The sequence below is a fragment of the Chinchilla lanigera genome, unplaced genomic scaffold (genome assembly GCF_000276665.1).
Source record: "Chinchilla lanigera isolate Chin_1 unplaced genomic scaffold, ChiLan1.0 scaffold00043, whole genome shotgun sequence".
Taxonomy (NCBI): Eukaryota; Metazoa; Chordata; class Mammalia; order Rodentia; family Chinchillidae; genus Chinchilla; species Chinchilla lanigera.
In genome coordinates, this window is record NW_004955444.1 from 19,523,718 (window position 1) to 19,547,444 (window position 23,727).

A 23,727-nucleotide genomic window follows, 5' to 3' on the forward strand; every position below is an offset into this window, starting at 1 on the left:
TGAGACCCTGTCTCAAACAAAAATAAATAAGTAAATAAACAAACAAACAAATATTATACCATGTCAGGTACTGGAAATCTATTTCTTCAGAAAGGGAACCAAAACTGTCTTGTTTTTAATTTAATACACCAGTCAGCAGGCTATTGTCTAGATTATAATATGGCATGTATAGATATATATGCTGGTGTCAAATCATTAAGATGTATTATCAGCGGCTTTTCATCTTGTGTTCAGGAAGTCATTTAAAATCATCCTGATTTGGCTGATAATTTTATGTCATAAATCATGTAAGCGTATATATGTTTGTTTTTACCTTTGCAGAGCCAGTTAATATGATGCTGCTTCTGGTATATTAGATGCCCATAAATGTTTGATGATGAGAAATTGACCATTAATGCAAAGAATTGTTTATCACCTTTATTAGGATTAATGTAAAGTGTTCTGTGTTGGTGAGGTATTGCAGAAGGTAACAGAAACTATTTGCATTTTGTTTTTATAGATATTTCAAAACAAAAACCAATGCTGTCAAAATGAAGTTATAGATATTTAAAAATGCTTACCATACACCAAATGATAGGCAATGCAAATGTAAGATTCAGAAGGTCAACTTGTAATTCTTGATGTTTACAATGCATTCGAATATTTTACATTAGTATGGAGAATGAGGATGAAGTGAAAGTGTAGACTTTTTTATGTTAGTGCTTTGGAATTTGCCATAGAGATCAATTAAGCTAGTTTTAATGTTCTGATGGAAAAAAACTGAAGATTGTCTAATTTTGATTTTACTTTATTAATCTGATGGCTTTTTCAATACTGGATCAAAACATAAAAATTTTGAAGTGTTCACTTTTTAAGGTAATGGGAATTGAGCCCAGAGCTTCGTGCATGCTAGGTAAGTGATCTAGCACTGAGCTACACCCCACAGTGTTGAATATTGAAATGTTAGTGTCTCACTCTCTATTTTATCATATATAATACTTGAGTATTCTTATGTAGTTCATGCAACACTTTCATAAGCACTGTCCTAATAAAAAGATGCCTGAAGAGAATAAAATTTTGCCTGTGGTTCCAAGCTGTTGCTGCATTATATCTGCTTTTTTCGTGTACAGGCATTAATTCTGACTATATAATAAACTTTACAAAAGTTTTAATACATTGTCATGAACGTAAAATCCCAAGCTCTCCTATATTTAGCACAAGGCTTAGTAAAGTGTAGTGATAGAAGATGCACAAGGGAACAGGTTACTGTAAAGCAACCTCACTTGAAAAGAATCTGGGGATCGATCCCAGGCTTATGAAATTGTTCGTGGCAGGCATCCCCTGGATATGTTTTACTGCTTTTATTAGTATAACTATATAATACAAGAAACATATACTTCTGTGCTTTTAATTTTCAAAGCCTGCTTAGTATAGAAACCCCCACCACTCCACTCTTCTCTCTTCTTTGACTCCATTCCAAAAGAGAGGTGAATTTTCTAAATACTCATATTTCAAACAGATTCACTTTTCTTTTGGGAAACTATAAAGCACTCTGTGATCCATAGAAGTGGTTTAACTCGAAAGTTCATAAAGGTATCAGGAGCTAGCAGAAATGCTCTTCTACCTGAGTGTTTGAAAGCCATTGTTTGAACTCCTATTGAAATCTCTTTTTAACAAGGGATTTAAAATAATTTATAGATTAGAAAATTGGAGAGCCGGACTGGTCCACCACGTTGCTGTTTTCAGCAGACTGTATAATTGCTTAGCTATTGGTCTGCTTTGGTTATCTCACTCAGTCAAGGAATTTTTTTCTAAATCTAGTTTCTAATATTTAATACTTTGACATATTTCAGATATGATCATTAACACATTGGACTTTGTCTGTATTAAAAAGTGGAACAAGATGTTGGATTGTAAGTCTTGTCAGCTCAGTATGCTAATGAAAGGGTGTATTTCCTCTCATTTATTTAGAAGAACAGGATATAAAACTTTGGGTTCTTTGTTTTCCATTGAAGGTGGAAGTTTATTGATCAGCAACTTAATTGCCATTGATTCTCTGGATGACCACATAATTGCCAAGAGAAGTCTTAGTCACATTTGTTAGCAGTTGATTGATTAATTAACTGTTCTTATGTTCCCTAAGTTGAAAGAGCAAACTGACTTTCATTATGGATTTAAATATAGTTGACATACCTTTGAGCATGTATATTCTCTTAGATCACCAGCTGTTTCTTTTTTTCATTTTCATTATCTGATCAAATAATAATTGATAGATAAAATTATCATTAAAAATGACTCTATGGGATAGATTTCCAACAACTTTAAATTGCATATGATATCCTTGAATAAATTAGACCATAGAGGGCAACACTTTTATTTCTTTGCAATAACCATCTCCATATATTAACATCTCTATTATGCTTGCAAATATTTATATAAACGTGAATAGAATATATGATAGAAATACAAATTATTTTTAGTGGAGGTTAATATTTAAATGTTTAAACAGTGTCTCTAGGGACAATCACCAGTAGGTTTTTTTTTTTTTTTTTTTTTTTTTGTCTTTTCTTGCTCCATTCATACAGTATAAAAACTGAGAAAATATTCAAGAAAACTCCTTACTTGGCCTGCTCTTTGTGGGAGGTATATATCTTGGACTCAGAAGGCGAGAAATTTTGCTTTGTTTTTAAGTTCTGTATTTGGAGGTCATTTCTCACTTCCTGGTGTGGTGTTTCATTGTCTCATGGCTAAAACGGTAGAAATAATCTACACTTTCAAATGGCCAGCTTGCATGGGACTGTGTGTGACTGTAGAGACACACGGAGTTACCTAAGCATACAGGGAGTTATTGCTAAAGTAGTCAGATATGTTCCTCAGTTCAGTTGCTTTTTGGTTCTTGCTACAGAGAACAGCCAGGAACAAATTGGTCATTTACCTTCAGAACTGAAACCAATCCGCAAACAAAGTTATTTTCAAGAACCTGTCACTATCTCTTACCTGATTTTTTGTTTTTTTTTTTAATATGAAGGTCCTTTAGTGCATGATTAGCCATTCACTTTGGTGATTACGGGAGGAGATAATCACTGAAAGACTTTTTCAGCTGCCATCTTGCTCTGCTTTTTAGAGATGTTTTCCCTGGGCTCAACAAGAATGTCTTATAATGCAGCATGGTTTTGAAAATTTTTCTGAGGTATTGAGTAGCTATGACTGGAGTCTTTGGGATTGTCCTTATCTTGTGCACAGGGGAGAATATACTTTGTTTATTTTAGAAAAAGTGATTTTCTAGAAAGATTCACCTCAGACTATATCCTGGAGTTATATAACTATAGTAATAGTTAATGGATGTTAACAACTATACACTGAATTTACTTCTATTCCGAGTATCATTCCAATTTGGGTCTGGAGTTTTATATTGCAAGAGCTTTCTATTAGAAGTAATTTCATGTTTTTATTCATAAAGCAAGGATGGAAATTTTAAATAAAACTTTATCATTAAATCACTGCAGTTATTTTTATAATGACTCAAGTGAAATTGTTTCTAATATCATTCTATGATGTTTTGAATGGATTTAATTTAGATGGTATCTCTTAGCCCCTTCTATCTTTGACATTCTGTGGATGGCTTCTAGGAATTTCATTTGCAATACTATTCTCAGCTTTATCTGAGGTTAATTGTTGGGTGATGATCCAGTTTATTGAGACCTTGGGCTCAGAGTGTTTTCCAACAGGAAGATGGTGTTTGTTCCTTCACTGCCTCAATTGCTCCCTGTTTGTAAATTATGAACCCTCAGCAATTCTGAGTTTCATTAACACCGAGGTTATTTAGTTTTCTGAAATTACATCTTGCCCAATAAGACCCTCAGGACCATAAGTGTTGATGCAGCTTGAGCTCTAGGAGATTTTATTTGTCTTGAAATAATTAATGAATAGCAAGTTTAAAAAATATATTTCATTTATTATAAAAACACTTCCACAATGTCATTACTCATTCTTAGTTATATTTAAAATTCTCCATGTGGTATGTTTATTGAGCAGAAAATGGCTTTGTACGTAGTGGGCACTCTATAAATACAGGATTTATGCTATTATATAGTGTGTGTTGCTGTTGTCCAGTGGGTGACTGAATAAAATCATGCAACATGGAAGGTAAAATTCACCAGTTAGCACAGTTTTATGAAATTGTTACTTTCCTTAAAGTCATTGTACACAGCGGCCCTTAAGTCCAGTCACCTTTGGATGCAAACACCAACAAGAGTCACAGTTGCCATGGAAGGACAAGGTGCACCAACACTGGGTGACTTTGGTAGTAGCACAACTAGAACCCTGAAAGTTACTTTACATTCTGCTAAAAATCTCTCTGAAGTCAAGGGCAAAGAAGTCCTCCAAATGTTTTGCACTCAGTATATGATAACCACATGTAATGTGCTAGTGGAAAACTTTTGAATTTTAAGAAAAGTCAACTTTTACTGAATCATTGCTTTGTTCTTGTATCAAAGTGATTAGTAGTTTTTTTTTTTTTTTTTTTAGTGATTAGTAGTTTTTTTTTTTTTTTTCTAAGCAGGAGAGAAAAAGAATGCAGCATAAGACCCCAGAACTTTGTTAATCTTATTAAAATATTTTTTGAGCACTTGTGCTATGTTGCTTCCCACCTGACTGGGACTCATTTGAACTGGAGTGACTATTGGAGGGGCCAGAATCATGCTAGAATTCCTACTGATTTTGCGATATTTTGCTATGCATCTAGACTGTGCCATTATTCAAATAGCAACCATGAGTAGGAAGTAGAATTCTGACTATTAAACATAAAAAGTGATTCCTTTGAGTCTCAGCAGCAGAATTATTTTTGCACCAGTTACAAGTTTTGCCTATGAATTATTTAGACATAAAATCTCAAGCTCTGAGACACTTTTGAAAAATCTTTTATGGCCACCAACACGTAAACATAGAAAAGAAGGGATGTGTGCTATCAAAGGTGAAACTCTCTTTCATATTTTGAAAGACAGTGCCTTAGCTTCCAAGTATAACCCATTGAAATAGTAACTAAGCAAAATGTAAAGTATGTGCAGGTAATTAACAAAATAAAGATTAAGAAAGGAGAATTATGTGAAAATAGCAAAGAAAAAGTTAATAGTTGAAAAAGAGTGAAATTATACAGAAAAAAAGTGAGCCTAATTTCACCAAAAAATGCATGGAAAATAATAACAGTCCCGTGATTTTATAATTTTAAAACAATTTTGTAGAGAGTGTTTACTTTTTTGACTTAGAGGAATAGTATGTACTATTACAGTACATACTAAATAGTATGTACTAAATGGCCATGTGACCTAAATTTTCTTAGCCATTCTACATCTAAAACTTAAATTTAAAGTGAATTTTTGGAAGCAGTAAAACATGTGGTCCATTCATACTATTAATCTCTTTGTTCTCCATTTTATGCTTCCTTGTGTTGGAGGAGGAGTTGATATATAATTCTTTTCCTAGCAAGAATATTTCAGCAATGCCAGTTACCCTTAAAATACACGCTTCAACTTTTGTATGATATTTATGTGTATATGAGGAGGAAACAGGTTGAAATTTCAAAATGTCTTGATGAAAATTTGTTAAAATGATCTACTATAACACAATAAGAAAAGAAGCATAATTTTTTATTGTTTGCTGTAGATGAGGAGTGTGTGTATATATATACATATATATTTCTACAGATATAATTTATTTTAAATCATACAATTTCTTTTACAGAAAACTATCTGAAATACTTTGAATATGAAGTGTTATAAATAGCCCATAATGTTCTCCACGATTTCAGAGGCACCGGCATAGTTTGTGGAGATGGGAACAGGGAGTCAGCTTTCCATAGCCAACCGAGGACCGGTGGGAAATTGTGTTTTTGAAGAAGAGTGTGCTTGTAGTAGCAAGTTACCACCGGCAACTTTCACCTCTGCCAAATGTGTGACTGGCTTAAGCTACTTACATTTTCAAATCTGTTAATTATTCACAGTTTTGGCAGTGCTTTTGCTTCACACAGTGTTAGTGGCTGTCATCCACCTGCTTTTTTTTTTTTTTTTTTGATGAGCACCATGAAAGTTAAAATGGACTTCTGTATTTATTTATTTTTTCTTCTGAAGCTTTTAATGATACCACCCTAACTTGTGAATATGAACCAGTTTCACAGTTGTGTGATGGAATGTGTGTAAGCTCTCAGCATTGTTCTATGGTTTCTAAGTGTTATACCAAAACTGGCTTAGGGAAATAGCTATATACAGGGGATTTGATGGGTTCCAAAAGAGAAAAAGGGAACAGAAAAAAGGAAGAGTAGATTTTGTGGTTGTAAGACTTATGGTTTAGGGCATCTCTTGGGGTTCAGCGTCACTCAAAGACAAAAAGTATTCATTCATAAGTCTTAGTCCTTCTATACTGTATTTGGAGTCATAATTTAAATGAATTCAGGGCTGAATGCCAGTGTCAATCAGTTCCACATGTTTGATCAAATCTCCATTCTTGCCTACATGGTTCTGTAGAAACCCAAGCTCTGGGGGCGGAGGGGAATTAGGGTAGAATTTATGGTAGAGGGATGATAGATTTACTCCAGGAATCACAATGAGCTAGCATATCTGGCTAGTGGAAGGAAGTCATAAAATTACCTGTATACTCCATAATGAATATAATTTATAGATCCAAATAAATGATATCCCTGTTTATGCTATACAATGAACTCCAAAGTACTACTGTTGTTTGAAGTGCTTCTTCTGCAACCGTCTATAGAAAAGGGTTTTGTAGGGCCAGGGATATAGCTCAGTGGCATAAGCACCTGCCTGGTGAGTGCAAGGTCCTGAGTTCAATGCCCAGTACCAAAAAAAAAAAAAAGAAAAGAAAAGGGGTTTGTAAATCATAATGTATATGAAAATTAGTTTCATTATTTAGCTTACATTATTTTGCAGGGTTAGTCTACTAGCCTAAATTACCTATTTAAGTTTAGCTCTAAATATTTTCAGCAGTTCAGTTTTATAAAACTATTCAAACATGCAGCAAAGTTGGAAGAATTTAAAATGAAGCTAGATTATGCCACAGTTTTCTATACTTACTTTAAAATATCTGACTGACTTTCTGGATAGTTTCTCCAAATTTAATACTCCTAAAATATAAAGCTTTTAATTAAGGTAGGTAATTTCAAAACAGGCAAAAGAGATGAATCCATCAGAATTCTTTTAAGATACCTTCAATACTTGGAAAATGTCTGTGGTTAGTTCCAATATGTTTGCTTGAAAATTAGCCACATTACTGTAGAGTCACACCTCATTCATGGCTTCAGCCTTGTGGTGGCTGTATGAATCAATTGGACCTACATTTACAGGCTCATGGAAATAAATCTAGGTGTCTGTAAAAACTAGGTCTGTGGACTTGACAATCACTAGAAGTGAATTTATTGAGTACCTGTTGTGGTATTTTCAATGCCTGTGTTTTTCCATAATAATAAAGATACAAGTAGTCCCTATAGAGAAGTAAATTATTCTCAACTGTTCTTCCCTTGTTGGTAGTATGGATTAATATACAGTATAAAGGTAGCTTGGGACATAAACAGAGAATATCTACCTTAAAGTTGAAGTTTCCTCTGACTTTAAAAGTCTTTGATTCGCTAAGCTCTGAAATGCCTTTATCCTTTTGTATCATGTATTTGAGGAAAGTTAATGTAGATGAGAGTGATAGGAAATGAAGTTGGGTTAACTAATGTCTTATCCTTGGCAGGTGACACTATGGACTCCTTAATATATAATACAAACACTTGTAAATACAGAATTTTGTATTTTGGGGGCTCCAATCTTTTATCATTAGTAATCAGAATTTTTTAATACTTGAACAGAATTTAGATGTGTTTTGGAAATCCTTTTGGCTGTAGTACATTTGGTTTAGCAATATGTGAAGGAATTCTGTGGACATATTAATGCAAGAATTATATAATAGCTCTTAAGTATTATAGGTACACAAATAAAGAGAAAGTTTTAGAATTTTAAACATAGAAGAGGCCTCAGAGAAATTAGTTTGTGCCCCCTCATTTTACATAGAACTCGATATTGGATCACTGAGTAAGATGTACCGTGTTGATTTTATTCACTGGACTAACTTCACTCATATAATAATAATGAGTAGAATAAAGACAAGAATCTAAGACTCTTAACTTCCACACTTACTATTTTACTACATTGTGTCAAATATTGCAAAACTAAGGTTAATTGTATTTTACAACAAAAGACACTGGGCCACAGAGATTACGTGACTTGCTATGTTTACACAGTGAGTGACTGGCCAAGCTGCACTTCAGGTTGGCTGATTCCAGAGCCCGAGCTTCTCTTCAAGGTAGAATTGTTGTGAGTGAGTGCACGGGTAAGTCAGTAGCGAATGAGTGAATGACTAGGCTGTGAGGCAAACCGAAGCTGTGACTCCCTGGATTCTGGGAGAGACATATGTGGTTAATGCTAAATGCTGGGTGTGTTCTCTAGAGGAAAAATGCTAAAAGGTATTCTAGATGCCTAGGTACAGACTCCTGTGGGTGCCTGCTGAGTTTGAAATCACTGATGTTTCTGAAACTGGACTGAGGTTGCCGAGTAAAAGAAAGCAGGTTCCAGAGTAGCTCATTTAGTTCAGAGAACTGGGAGTGCCATTTTAAGAAATTTGAAATTAATCCAACAGTCAAATACAGAAGGAGAGGAAAACAATGTGTATTTAATACTTGAGATGAAATGAAAATACTTATGAAGTGAAAATAAGGCAACTAATACCAGATGCTTTCGTGCCATAGTCTCTCTTTCTCTGTCTCTCTCTCTGTGCGTCTCTCTTAGGAAGTGCCCCCTGCTGGTGGCCTATGGTGTCACTACCAGTGAGTGACGAAGCGTACACCTGATGCTAAAGCTGGTTTTGACTTCTCTGGGTAACAAGGGGCCTGTGGAAATTTTGAAGGTGGGTTGTGATGTGCTCGTATTTCTTTGGCTTTTGTCAATTAAGAGGGGCCAGGAGGATGGATCACTGAGGGCCAGGAAGAGGTAAGGAGAGCAGCAGGGCACATCCCAGACTTGCCTGCTGCAGAAGTATTTCCTGAGGCCTAACATGGGGCCTTCAAAAAATGTTCTACTGTGATACTCTTACCAGACTCCTATTAAACTGTGAGCCAGGTGCCCCTTGTCCTGCCCAGCTGTGCTGGAGCGGCCAATGAGATCGTGCAGCAGTGCACACTCAGGCTGCTAAACTTGAGTCTGTGGGTACAAGGTTGATCCCACGTGAGCAGACTGCAATCGTGTTGACAGTTGTACATTCAAATGGTTTGTTTATTTAGCTAATGACCAGTGCCATTAGCACTCAAATTAGTGTTTGTTGGGTTTGAAAAATGCAGGTCTTTGGCCGGCGACTTGTGCCCCTCAGAGCCCTTGAACTTTAGTAGGCCTAAAAGAGCACTGGACTTTAAATTTTCTGAGATGGAAAGAAATGGATGCTTTCAGAGCCCAGTTTTAACTGAATTATTTTTACATTGAAATTCTCAGTGGATTTCTGTTAAGGAAACAATATTGTAATTATTATTCTTTTCAGACTTTTTTTCATTTTTCCTTTAATGGGTATGAAATCAGGATAAAGTGTTAATTATAAAGTGTTAATTCAATAAACAATGGGTTAGTTCTCTGAGAATACACTTTTTAAAAGAAAAGTATTTAAATTATTTTTCCTGTATCTAAAACCAGATGTAAGTACATAAGGGCTTTATACATTTTTGCTGAATATTTTTCTAAAGGAAGAAATAAAACATTTTTTATCGGTTTACAGAAATGTTTTCCATTCTTCAATGTTTAGCCTGAAGGGAAAATGAGTGGGATGCCAGATGAAGCATTTAGAGTGATGATAAGAAAGAAATGAGAAAAAAATGGACAATGGAAGGACATTATCCTGTGGGAAGGATAATGAAAGGAGATGAGAGGTTTAAAAAAGAAAGGAAACATTAATGAAAATGAGGAAGGAAATGCAGTGTACATAAGGAAATAATGAGGATATGAGCAAAACTCCTGAAACCCTTCCTCCTGCAGCATGCTGGTTCTTCACCATACCAGGGAGTACAGAACGGTGTTGAGTAATAAGCAAATCAGAGCAACTGTGGTGAGCAAAAAGGAACCAATGGTTCTTTCCACTGCATAAACAGTCTTTCAGATTCATTAGAAGACAATTTGGAAAATATTTGATAATTGTTCCTTTCAGTCATAAAAGGTATGTGAACAATACACTTGCAATTCATATCAAATCCATTTGATTAAGGTTGGTTAGTTTGACATTCTTCAGTTAATCAAGCTTGGTTATACTTTTTAGATAAGTCCTCTTATGATTAATGTGAATTGACATAATGTAGGATTATCACAATGCAGTACTTAAGTGAGTTCAGTGTATTTGGGGAATATTGTTTTACTTCTAAGCGGGAAAGGGAGGTCAGAGGTCATTTATCCCAACTGTCATTTGATAGATGAAGAAAACAAATTCCTAGAGAATCTAAGTGCCTTTGCCTGAGGCCTGAAGCTGGTTAGGAACAGGGTCAGGATTACTCACTTTCCCCAAGTCTGCTGACATTTCCTTATACCAAGCTGATCCAGGATCTCAGGGGAACCAGGGAGTAAAGATACTGTCCTTTTTCGCTGTTATTTTACCAAGTCAACTTGAAAGTGATTTCCAGATGGAACCAAAAAAGGGAAACTAAGTGAAAAATAATACTGCTATTTGTTATTTCCTGATAATTAGGAAGCTTGGATACATAACGAACAGCCTCTTGTGAAGGAAGATTTTTCTTAGGTTCTTACAGCAGAAGCTAAATCTGAACAAAGCAAAGGTCTCTCTCAGCTTTCACATTCTAATATGACATCACTGGTACCAATGATAACCCTAACTTTTAAGGACACTTGTGGTTTGTGCCTTATCAAAATGAGGGAAAATGTCTTTTAATCTCTCTGAAATGGCTACTGCTGTGGAGAAATGATACTATTGCCCAAAAATTTCAGATAGAATGTGAGAAAAATGTTGATAACTCAGCTTCACATAAGGGAAGAAGTAACATATGCAAAAAACAAGTTTCTTATTGTTGAAAACAATTCCATACCTAACCTTGTTTGTACGACTAATGGTCTTCTGCCTTATTGGACTTGGAGAGACATTTATTTGATTTGGGTGAAACTTTAGAAACTGTTACCTCATTCTTATAAACAGACAGATGTAGATTGTAAGAGGAACTTAAATAGTTCCCTTTCCTTAGAGCAAAAGGGCACCTACGTTTCTTTTTATTGGTACTGGGAATCAAACTCAGGACCTTGCACTTGCCAGGCAGAGGATATACTATATCCCCAGCCCTCTACTTTTCTACTGTTATGACAATGATTTTTTTTTTTTTTTTCTGTACTGGAAATGGAACCCAGGCCCTCAGCATGTTAGGTAAGCCCTCTACCACTGAGATATACTCTAGCCTCCAAAATTTAATAATTCAAAGGTCCTAGTTAAACTAAGCTGCCTGAAATAATCTGCTGTGTTTGCTTAAGACAGATAAAATGTAGGAGACAATTTAGACTGGTTATTTCAGAATTTCATTGGTGCCAGTGCTAGAAAATTCTTCCAGAGTAGCCTGGTACCTGCAAAGTTCTAGAGACAGTAGATGCTATTCAGAATTGTTCCAAAGACCTTAGACTTTATAATAGTCTTATGTAATGTTAGTATTTCTTGATAGTCATTCAACATTAAGACCAAATAGATGACTGGGCTGGGGCTATAGCTCAGTGGCACAGTGCCTGCCTGGCAAGCACAAGGTCCTGAGTTCGATAGCCGGTACTAAAAAAAAAACAAACCCAAATCGATGATTATACAATGTGAATGTTTTAAGAAAGGAAAGGGAGCATGTTAGAATAGTGGTCAAAGAGGATTAGATTTAGTAGAAAATGAAATTTCTAAAGTCAAAGAAGGGAAAAAACAGTTTTATTTCACTGTGTTTATTTGAAGGCCAGAGTTATGAGAATAACATACAGGCTATCATAATTCATAGGTAGAAAATGAGTATGAGTAGACTGGCAATCGGACTCTAACTTTACTGAGACCTTAAGACAAGGAAGAACAGGGAAATGGGCAGTTTTTTTTTTTTTTACATAATGTAAAAATAGGCCAAGAAATACTATACATACATGAAAAATAAAAAGAAATATACAAACATTTGATAATGTATGCAGACTGGGGATATAGCTCAGTGGCACAGCGCCTGCCTGGCAAACACAAGGTCCTGAGTTCAATTCCCCATTTCAAAAAAAAAAAGATAATGTATGAAAAATACATCATGCATTGATGTAACTAAATGGAGAGGGCAAAACATAAAAGGAAAAGCAAGCCAAGAGTATGAAAATGTTGGAGCTTCTAATAGTTATGTTTTAACTTTTTCATATGAAGCTATAGTGTAGAATCTTTCTGATAGGTAAGAAAATCATATGATGGTATCAGAAAAAGTTGGGATAAGCTCATAATAGCACCTCATGAGAAGCATTCTAATTGTGTAAGGAATGGTGCCAGATGAGAATGTGTTGGGGATTGAACTTTAGGCATGCTGAACATACTTTCTACCGCTGAGCTACAACCCTACCTCAATTGGTCATTGCTCTTTAGGCGTCTGCATGAGGTGGGGAGACATGTAGACTCAGGGAGGGCACATACAAGGCCTATGCTTTTGTAAATGGTTAAAGGTTGACTCAACAAAATAGGGCAATCTGTAATTTTTTGTTTAATTTTAAACATTTGGAGTACTTTTATTTTAAAATTTTTATCCATTGTACATATCCATGGGATTCAGCGTGATATTTCAGGAGATGCATATAGCATATACTGATCCAATGAAGCCTCCTCTTATGCACACCTGAACAAAAGTGTATGTCTTCTGTGCTTGGTAGAGCAATTAATTCAACATAGACCTTAGCAAGACAAATAATAGGAGATAATTTTAGCCACTCACATGGACATACACATATCCTAGAATGGAGAATGAATTATATATTACATTAGAGTTAAGATTAATAATGAATAAAACAATTTCATTCTATAAATACTGATACCAACCATAAACATAGTAGGACAAATTACATGAAGTAACTTAATTTTATTGCTTGATTAACTGATCATGTTCTCTTTAATCATTTAGGAAAGAGCTTCACTGTTATACAGAGATGAGGGTTTGCAGACCAAGTATAAGGTTTCCAAAAGCTGTACTGTACAGTTAGATCCTCAAGGTCCCCAAGTGACTAAATATTCCAGTTTTCCACAAAATGCAGAACAAAATCCAGTGGAGATGAAGTTGTGTAGCTCTGTATTGAGCAGAATAAGGGCCTGTGGTGAGATGCGAGGGCCATCTCTCTGGGCTTCTCTCTCTGTTCCATGCTGTGTAACACATAGTCCATCTCTGGCAAACTATAATTTCGAAAAGGAGCCAGCTATGTCTGGACTTGATGCCTTAAGATACCATGTTACCTTTCTGAAATGTCCTGAACCACACTCCTTTCACTTAATTGCTTTCATTCATACTTAAAAGTTGAACTCAAAGAGTACCTAAGCTTTTCCAATTTTTTTTTTTCCCGTATCGGGAATTGAACTCACGACCTTGTGCTTGCCAGGTGGGTGCTGTGCCGCTGAGCTAAATCTTCAGCCCACCTAAGCTTTTCTAGTACCCTTCTCCTCCTCATATGTCTGACTGGCTTTTCTTCTTATGAGCTTCCAGAACATTCTGAGTAAAACTTGTGGACACATTGTCATGTGCTAGTTAGTGGCCACAACTTTAGCCAGTACTGAAGCCAGAAGGGCAATTCGAACTCTAGCCAGCTCTGTGGCCCAGCGGAGTTGTGTGACTAAATTTTCACTTCTGGGCCATTTGCTCCTCTTTGAAGTGAGAATAATATTAACCACCTGTGTTAGTCAGTTCTCTGTTACTATAACACATACCTGCCATAGTCAACTCATAAAAAGAAAAGATTTAAGTTCGTGATTTGGAAGCTGCAGTCCTTATTGGTCCTGTCACTTGAGGCCAGCATAAAGCAGCTCTTCATGGTAGAAATAAGTACTAGAGCAAAATTGCTCACTCTACCCTGGAAGCAAAAGGCCAAAGCAAAGGAGCTAGGATCCCACCCATAGTCCTCTTCACAGGCATGTCCCCAGGAACCTGAAGACTTCGTGCTCTGTCCCTCCCCTTAAAGTTTTTACTACTTTGCAATAAGGTCAAGCTGGAGGCCATGCTTTTAAGGCATAATGAGATTTTGGGGAACACTCAACATGGAAACTATATACTTCCCCAGAATGTTGTTACAGTACATTAATGAGTTTGTAGACCTAAAGCAGTTCCAACAGTACCTACTGCAGGGCATAAGGTAACCCCTGTGGCTGTAGCTGGACTCAGCATCCTTGTTTTCATCATCGTTTCTTCGCCATTATTGTTATTATGATTACTTGTCACAAATGTTGTTATCATCACTGATCTCCAAAACAACAATTCCTGACATGCCATTTTAGACTTTCCAGCCTCAAGATCGGGCATCCTTAGCACACTGTATTTTTCACTGATTGCTTTGTTGAGTAAATGAATAAATAATGGAAAAGTAACTCTGTATGTTCTGAGAGATTACGTGTGAGCCATGAAATGTATGTCTTCTATTTGTTTGCCTAAGCAATAAGAAGTAGGAATAAAAACTAAACATAATCTAAGTATTAGTATTTTATTATAGTTACCATAGCTTACAGTAAGTTATTGGTTCTAGTTTTCCATCTATGCATATTTATGTTGCTTAATAATAGAAATCTATTGTTTTATTAGACTGAGCATCTGGGTTCCTATTTTATGGACAGTCGTAACCTGTTAGTTTCTACAGAGAATGGAACAAGAGGAAAATTGGCTGGGGAGCAATAGGTAGAAAGCTTTCCATAACATTCTTTCATTCAGTGGAACCATGGGTGGGTTGAATGAGCATTCAAAAACATGAGCTAAAGCAGATGCAAAAATTGTCTGCACTGGTTGCCTTCACAGAATGTAGGGGTGAGAAGAATATTTTTCCCATACATTGGTCCCGCCTTATCCATATGGAATAAGTACCAGCATCCCCAGTGTATATATGAAACCATCATGACTCCTGAACCCTATATATACAGTTTCTTTTGTGTATAAATACTTACATAAAGTTTTATCTATAAATTGAGCACAGTAAGAGATTCACAGCAATAAGTAATAAAATAAAATATTATAACAATGTATTATAATAAAATTCAAAACCTATGTTATTTTTTCTAGAATTTTCTATGTAGTATTTTTAGATTGTGTTGACCATGAGTAACTGACACTATAAAGACTGACAGTGTAGAGAAGGTAGGACTTTTGTATATCTCTTAGTACTATATGGTATTTTAAATAATTCATTTATTATTTCTTCAACTAAAACTTAAGCAGGCAATTATGGAATTATTTAGTAGTAGAACAGGCTAGTGAAAAGTTTGTAGTAGTCTATGAAGATGGCGTTCATGGTAAGCTTGAGTGATTGGGAGGTCTGTTTGTTGAGTGATGCAGGGGTACCACAGTTTTCTCACTGTTTTCTTCCCCAGGACCTGGGAGGAACAAAGCCTCCTTCCATTAAACATGTCCCAGGATTCCTGTCATCTTCCTCCCTTCTCTCCTTTTTGTGAGACTTTCAGCTGTTTCATAACTTCTTTGTGTCTCAATGTATTCATCTACAAAATGCAAATGATAGTCATTCCTGCCTCAGAGGAATAAAACGAGTTCATATGTGGAAACCCTGTGAACAGTATCTGGTGTGCAATAACTCCTTATTTGTTGAACGAGTGACTTTTCATTCTCTAACTTACATCTTCTCTTACTCTAAAAATACAAATGCCGAATAGGATGGGGGTGAACTGGTGGGGTGGAGCTGAACTGTGGTTTAGAGATTCATCTTTAGATCTGCTTAAATTGATGGTGCAGAGAACTTTTTCATTTTTCTCCCTCACCTTCTTCTGCACTGAGCAGCGGTCTGGCCTCTTAGTGGTAGTTTCCCACAGTCCCAGGCTGCTCGGTTGTATTTCTTAAGGTCATGGGAAGCGATATAAAGCACTGGTTTCATTTGTAATGCAAGTTAAACATTATATGCTGCTCTTCATGGGTGATGCAGGTGTGGGCACAGGGCAGGACAGGGGATACTTGTGTTAGCTTTAACTGCAGTTGAGCTGCAGGGGACCCATAACCTAGCCTCCTCACTCTCGCATCGCAGTTTGTACTTTGGCAGCAGTTTGTGTAGTAAATTATCATAGGGATTACTTAAAATAGTGCTGGCATAGATTTCAATCTTATCTGGTAACAGTTAACTTATTAATGATCGTTTTGGCCTGTTGGCAGCTGTTCCATCTTTAAACTGTGAGATAGATACAATCTCTCAGCTGTGAGGGATAAGTAATTGGATGGGAGAGCTTGAAGAACTTGGGGGCATTACAGGAAGCATTTTCAAGTTTTAGGCCTCTGTCTCTCTGGGACTGCAGGTGTGACAGACATCTACAGTGTCCCTTCATAGATAGGATATACAGGTCAAGGTCTTGGCTACTTTCACGTTTTTGCTTAGGGTCATTGTTTTTTAGTGAATTTCCCTGAGGATTCTCAGGACTTCAGTCCGAAAGGGCATGATCAGCTGCAAAATTACTAGAAAAATCTATGCTGAGAGGAACTGTTCTGCTGAGGTTCTAACTCATTACATTTATGTTTGTGATGAGTAAAATACCCACTTCATCTTTCCTTTCTTGCAATAGTAGTGACTGGGCAGTAATCCTTAAAGAAATAAAATATTGTTATGGTAAAATGCACACAACATAAAACTTATCACTTGAGCCAATTTAAGTGTACATTTCACTGGTACTAAATGCTTTCACATTGTTGTGTGATTATCACCACCACCCATCTACAGAAAGTTTTCATTATCCCTAACTGAAATCTGGGTCCATTCAACAGAAATTTGGCATTTTCCTGTCTGCCAGCCCCTTGTAACCACTGTAAGAACATTTGAAGCAGGTTTTTTCTGTTTTTGCTTTTTTACTGAGTACCTTCTCTGTTCTAGTGACAGTAGTCTGGTTATGTGATCTATACCCTCAAAGCTCTCATAAGAGGGTGCCAAAGAATTTGGAGACCGTGTTTGATGTCCTGTCATGATTCACAAGGGGAGAGAAATGCTTAGAGAACACAGAAGGGCAGGCTCGAGCCACGCCTTCACCATCAGGATAGTTTCTCAGGAGAGACATCAACTTGAATTTTATCTTCTCTCAGCCTCAGTTTCTCGCTTAGTTTATAATTGTGATAATGTGCACCTCATAAAGTTTCTGTGAAACATCACTTAACCACTTAGCACAGTGCCTGACACTCACTGAGGAATCATAAGTGTTAGCTTTCATTATTAAAGAAAGGAGAGACCATATCTAGAGCACCAGACCTGGGAAGAGCAAGGCACTCAGTGGCCATCACAATAGCAAAGGTTCCCATTGCTTCCAGCTGCATGGTGTGCTTCCAGAAACTTCACAAAAGGATCTACTACCAAAGCCCAAAAGAATATTTGTTTGTGGTTTCACAAATAGTATTAAATGTGAAGTGAATCATTTAATATAAATATAATGGTAAGCATGAAATAAAATATCAACTAACACTAAGTATTATTTTTAAGATATTTGATTTGACCACTGCAGCTCTATTTATAAACCTAGAAGGAATCATAACAGAATTATAGCTGGGCGTAGCTGTCCCATACCTGTAATCCCAGCATTCTGGAGGCTGAGGCAGCAAGATAACCATGAGTTCTACTACACAGCAAGATACTGTCTTTAAAAAACGAATAAGAGAGAAAGAGACAGAGAAAGAGAGAGAGAGAGAGTTCTAGATTTTTCCTTTCCCTTCTCCCATGTCTCCACCTCAGAGAGGGATATTCTGTTACTTAATACAACATCCTCAAAGTCACTTTTAACTTTCTTCTGTCTTTTTCTACCATATTTAGAACATCTGTATGAGACATTTGCTGCAGTAGCTCCCTAACGAGCGCTCTTAATTTTCCTTTTACTCTTCCTTCATCCCTTCTCCATTTAGACAATCAGATGAGGTCACCAATTCTCAGATTATTCCCATCATACTTGAAAGAGGGGTCTGATTTCTTTTCATGAACTCACAGCCCTTGGCCGTCTCTTCAGTCTTATTTTACATTTCTCTCTGGTTTATTCATGTACTTGTTTTTAGTGTTTTTTGCATTAGCCACGCTTGTCTGACTGTCCTCGAGGTTGCAGCCTCAACTGCTGTGTGAGGCTGGTGGTCTTCCTTAAGAGTGGCTCTTTGTCATCTGGTGTGTGGCCTGGATGTCCTCACCTCAGACAGGCCTTCCTTGACTGCACAGTCTAAAACAGCCATTAATTTTCTCTGTCCTTACTCTTAGAATGACATTCTTCGTGAATTTGCATTACTGGAAGATACAGCATTTATTTTTCTATCTTTGGAATTGCCTGTCTCTCCCTACTGGCACAGAAAGTCCTCAAAAGCAGGGCCATACCTCCTTTTGCTCACTAATTTATGCTTAGTGATTGGATAGTGCTTGGATCCTGGTATGCATTCAGTTGGATGTTTGTGAGGTAAGCCCCTGAGTCCCATTGAAGGTCAATAAATGGTTCATTTGGGTTCAGTCTCCGTGAGGTATGGACACACACCACCGTGGATGCCAAGACCAGAAGCTTGTAGATGTCATCCTAGAAGTTTTCAACTTCATAACAAATACAGAGTTTCAATATGTTCTTAACTGAAGCTGATGAAATGTCATAATTTTAGCTAGGAATCTTCATTTCTCAGTGTGCCTCAGCCTAACCCCCTTTCTCTAATCTAGTTAATCTCGTCTTTCTTTTGCCCCTTCCGTACCCACTGCCTCTCTTGTTCATTTGTCATGCCTAACTGGGGTGATTTCCCACCCTTGGCGGAGGCAATAAGTAGTGAATTGCCTTTATGTCTTTGTGGCCCTAATCCTGTAATTCCTTCTTTGCCTGTGGTAAATACTTCTTGGACACCCAGTACTATCTATTGACTGGCAATTAATGTGAATGTGGTATTTCATGTCAAATGCTTGGATTTGCTTTCATAATGAAATTCTGGCCTGTGGTGTGCCTGACATAAGGACCTGACATGTGGGGTGGTTGTCCAAAGAAAATGAGGGCGCTGCTGATTCTTCCTTTAAGCATATAGGTAATGCCTACCTTTTCAAAAGTTAACAGAGGAAATCCTTGTGGCAATAGTGTAAACATTGTAAATAAGCAATCTGTTATCAATCATGTTTTATTACCATTGGAGCATGTTGAGTGCTTTGATAATGACCTTGGGAGCCAATAGCCTCAGTCACCCCCGTGTTACTAAGGAACTGTGGCACAGCGCAAAGCCTTCAACGCTGACCTTCAACCTGCCTGGAAGCAGATGGAACACTTTGTGAACAACTGGCCGTGTGTAAATGTTAACCTGTTTACACTGTGACGTTAGAAGCAGCAAATGAACGGTGTATACTTCTGTTTTTCCATTTCATAGTGCTTTGGTGGCTTTTGTTAGAGAGAAGTTTTTCAAACATTAAATAAAAGGCCAGGAAATATTAGAATCATCACTAACATACAAATAACTACCACTTACTGCTGTTGCTTTAGCAGCAACTGTGTAGCTTGCTTAGAAAAAGTAACATTAACAAACGTTACTTATTCCTGTAGTTGTCAACATTTAATTAAATGGGGCCCCTACATCTTAACATGTCACTGTTTTGTATATGAGCAATAAAAGGTTCAAATTAAGATACTGTACACTTAGTTTGCATAGAAAAATGACTTGCAGACCTCTGCAATAGACAGCTTAGAGAAATAAGCATTTTGTGTTTAAATTGTGCTCCTTAGTATTTTAAACAGATGGCAATGGCTTTCCTCTTGATTATAACTTTGAGGCATGCTTTACTAAATGGAATCAGCGGGGTTCATTAAGGTCCCATTTGATGTATCAGTATTATAAAAATACCATGTTAATTATCCTCAAACGTTGCAAGTTACCTCCATTTTCCTGCAATCAGAAGATGAGAGAAACCCTGTGAAGCAAATTAGTCCTAATTGAAAGAGGACTGATTAATATTTAAATAAGGCATTGTGTGAGGGATTCTGCCATGAGAAAAATAGGCTGAACATCTGAATTAATTGCATAGCAGGTTAAATTAAATTTCATATAATGGGTTGGAAGATGAGTTGGCACAGTGCTTTAGCAGTGAGCACAATGGCTGAAATACCAGTCTTTTCTTTCACTCTTGGCTGGATTCCATCGAGGTCCTTGTAGCCATTACCTCTTTGTTGTCTCTCTTTCAATGCAAACAAAGGTACTAACAGAAAATTGCTACCACATTTTAAAAAATGTTAATCCTTTTTGGGAGACAGCACCTGTCTACATTTTATCCATTTCTCTTGCACCTTGGCTGTAAAATTGGGAAACATTAGTATCTTTTTCCTTGCTAGGTTTAATGAGGATTGATGTCATAAAATGCTAATGGCTGGAATATAGTTAGAATTGTGCTATTAGTGGGTTATCACTGTCTGACATTTTCCCCGTACAGGAGCATGCATGTGGAGCCTGTTTAAAGTGATTGGGTTACTTAAGGGTCCCTGTTAGGGATATTTAATCCAACATAAATTACTTATGCACTTTGTTAGTGTTCAAAGGAAGAGTGTCACGTTGTACATGCTGGCAGTTTTCCAGTCAAGAGCTGTTAATTACTGTACAGCGAGTGAATACATTTTGCAGCAGTGAAAGTCATGGAGGTGGGGGGTGGGATGGGGACTATATCTATATTCCATCTAACTAAAAATGAGTAGGTGAGAGTGTGGAGGCAAAGAAATAGACCGAAGTCATTCTTGCCCTCAGGAATTATAGTTCAATTTGTTTTCATTTTGAAAATAAAAACAAATGACAGTATGATTCCCTGCAGGGTAAAGTACTTTAGTTATAAAACATTCTGCCCCCAAACGAGCAATTATCTATTTGTATGCTGATGAAAACCAAATACATTTTTCTAAAGCCTCAGTTCACAATTTTACAACTTTGTGAACCTCAAGGTTTACTAAGGTGTTCCCTAATCAAGTTAAAAATGAGAGTAATAGTGAAAAATAATTTTTAAAAATACATTACGGTTAGCAAAATGTTCTTAAAGTTATGTTTACAAACTTTAGTATATCAGGAGCTGTGTTTTTAATATAGCTTTGAAAGACTGAGCAGACTTTGTGGTCGTACTATGAAATCTGGTATTGTTCAAAACCTACTTGTGGAAAAGTTCTTGCAGAAGGTCTGTTTATTGCTTTGATCAATGTTAGGCTAAAATGAAATGATCTAATTTGCATTTCTAGGATTGCACCTCTGTTATTTTTAAAAGTGTTCATAAGTTATATATACGTAAATATATGATATTTATATTCGATCTCCCTAATACCATTCATTTGTTAGCCTGATGCATAAATCATGTCTGTTTTTTTCTCACAGAATCTATCTTCTATGTCTAAGAGGATCCAAAGTACAGTTTCCAAGCCTTTGTAAAATAACTCTTTTTCTGAATTATGTTTCTGAACAAAGAACATTTCACTTGTAGTTCTTATTATAGCCATCGGTTTTAAATTAAGAGTTGCAAATATGTGCTTAGAATATTTATAAACATATTTGAAAAGTAAAACATAAATTAGGCGTAATTAGGTCAAACACTTGCTGCTGTTTTAATAACAAATTTAAAAATATTTTATTTTGCAGTATTAAAAGGAATTTCTTATTAAGGAGTGCTCATTGCTATTTTACACAAATAAAACCTAGTGTCAGATACAAATCCACAGTTAATTCTAATGCATAGTATATTATCTATTTATGAAGTTATGCTTCGAAAGATTTCAAAGATGTTTCAGCTTTGAACACAGAGTTGTAAGACCTGATGTTGGGGAGTTAATGCTTAATAATTCACATGGGATAGCAGGGAAATATGAGGCTTCCTTATCTTTAACTGGCTAACAACCATGTGAGTAAAGCGCGGCAGGTCACAGTTACACAAGACAGGGTCTATTACCACACCAAGTACAAATACAAAGCAGTTTATATTCATGTCTTGATGCGGATCCTATATGTAAGAGTAACTCCTCAGGAAGCTAATGGCAGTTCACCAGGAATATCCTTTGTGCACTTCTGGGCAACGGACCAATCTCATGAGTGTACTGTGAGTGATGAGATAATTTCAGTGAAGTCCATAAAAAATCAGATTGACCAAAGGTAATAATTCCTTCATAATTGGCTTAATGATGAGAGGGAACATGAAAAGATATAAATCCATGCAACAGATCAAGAATATTTTAGAAAGGTACTTAGACTCGCATCGGTTGTGCTGTCATACAGAAAGGCTGGTTTTTAAGCAGAAATTTCCATGTTTTAAGTAACACTTAAGTAATTAAAAAAAAGTAACTGTTTCATATTACTTAAAAATACATTTCATGTGCCTAGTTCAGAAACAAAGACAGTAAACTGCAAGCAAAATGTCTGCAACTTGCAAAGATGACAGTTTTTGATCTGAAGTGCCATCGAAGGATTATTTCATGGTCTGTAATTCTAATGTCATCTCTTAAATAATACTTACCTCTTAGATAAATAAGTATTTCTGTCTACTGGAAATTTTACATGTATATACATTTGGAGTCTTCCTTGTAACACAGTGTTTCACTAACCAGTAGTATCCCAGGGTGTAGGACTAAGCAATGTGCATATAACTTGAACATTGAATCTTAGCCAGAATAACTTTCTGTGTGGATTGTCCCCAGTCTATTTCTTAGCAGGTTGAGACCACAAGAAAATGCAAAGATACAAATAATGACTAGCTGGTGCATTTCTGAGACTTATCAAAGCCTTCAGTGGCCAGTCTCTCATCTCCAGACACCCCCATTCTCTCTTCTGTCCTCAGCACAGACACACTCCTTTCCTGTGAGTTTTGTTTTGCTTTACGGGAATTCTGTAGATGTGTTAAATTATCTCATTTTCAAGGTAATTTTGCACCCAAATATTTTGTGCTCCTGGTGCACTAGAGGCAGAAAACTAAGACGTTAAATATTGGGACTTGAAGGGAACATTTCTTTCTCACAACCTGAAACTTCAAGAATTTAATAATTGAAACTCTATCTAGTACAAGGTACCTGAACGTCACTCAGATGGCAAGTCCTGTTAATCGTGCTTGACAGTGTCCAGGGGTGCAGTCGTATGAGACTGACAATAATAGTGGATTCTAGATCCTATAACTTTCTTATCCAAATTCAGATCGCTAAGGAGAAATAGCTCATTTATCAGATCAAAAGAAGTCCTTGCAGAATCTATATCATATGTTGCTGCGGACTATGTGGAGAAGCACTGTAGTCCAATAAAGGGACCAGTAGAATCTCCACTCACTCCCTTTTTGTTATTGTTTTAAAAATGAAGTATTTATATTTATAGCTTGCTGGATTTTATACATCTATTGCTTATCTTATGTATTCCTCTGAGGCTTTCATTAGTCTGACTTTACTGGTTTCTAAAATATGTCCTTTAAGATCCTGCAGCACTCAGACCCTGCATAAAACATCACTGTGCCATAAAACCATGGACTCTTCTAGCTGGGTGGGCGCAAGAGGTAGGTAGCATGCCTGTCGTTATGG

General features: G+C 36.5%; 1 protein-coding gene across 2 annotated transcripts in view; it reads left to right on the plus strand.

The window, feature by feature from the left end:
• The window catches only part of Tox (thymocyte selection-associated high mobility group box), a 342,631-nt gene that overhangs the window by 69,929 nt on the left and 248,975 nt on the right, over positions 1–23,727 (plus strand). The window contains exon 1 of one of the 2 annotated variants that reach the window (XM_013518215.1): positions 8,860–8,931. The exons of the other annotated variant lie outside the window; for it this stretch is intronic. Coding sequence (XP_013373669.1) covers positions 8,875–8,931 — 57 coding nt within the window. The 5' untranslated portion in view covers positions 8,860–8,874. Of the gene's footprint in view, positions 1–8,859; positions 8,932–23,727 lie in introns of those variants that run through there. 2 annotated transcript variants of the gene reach the window in all.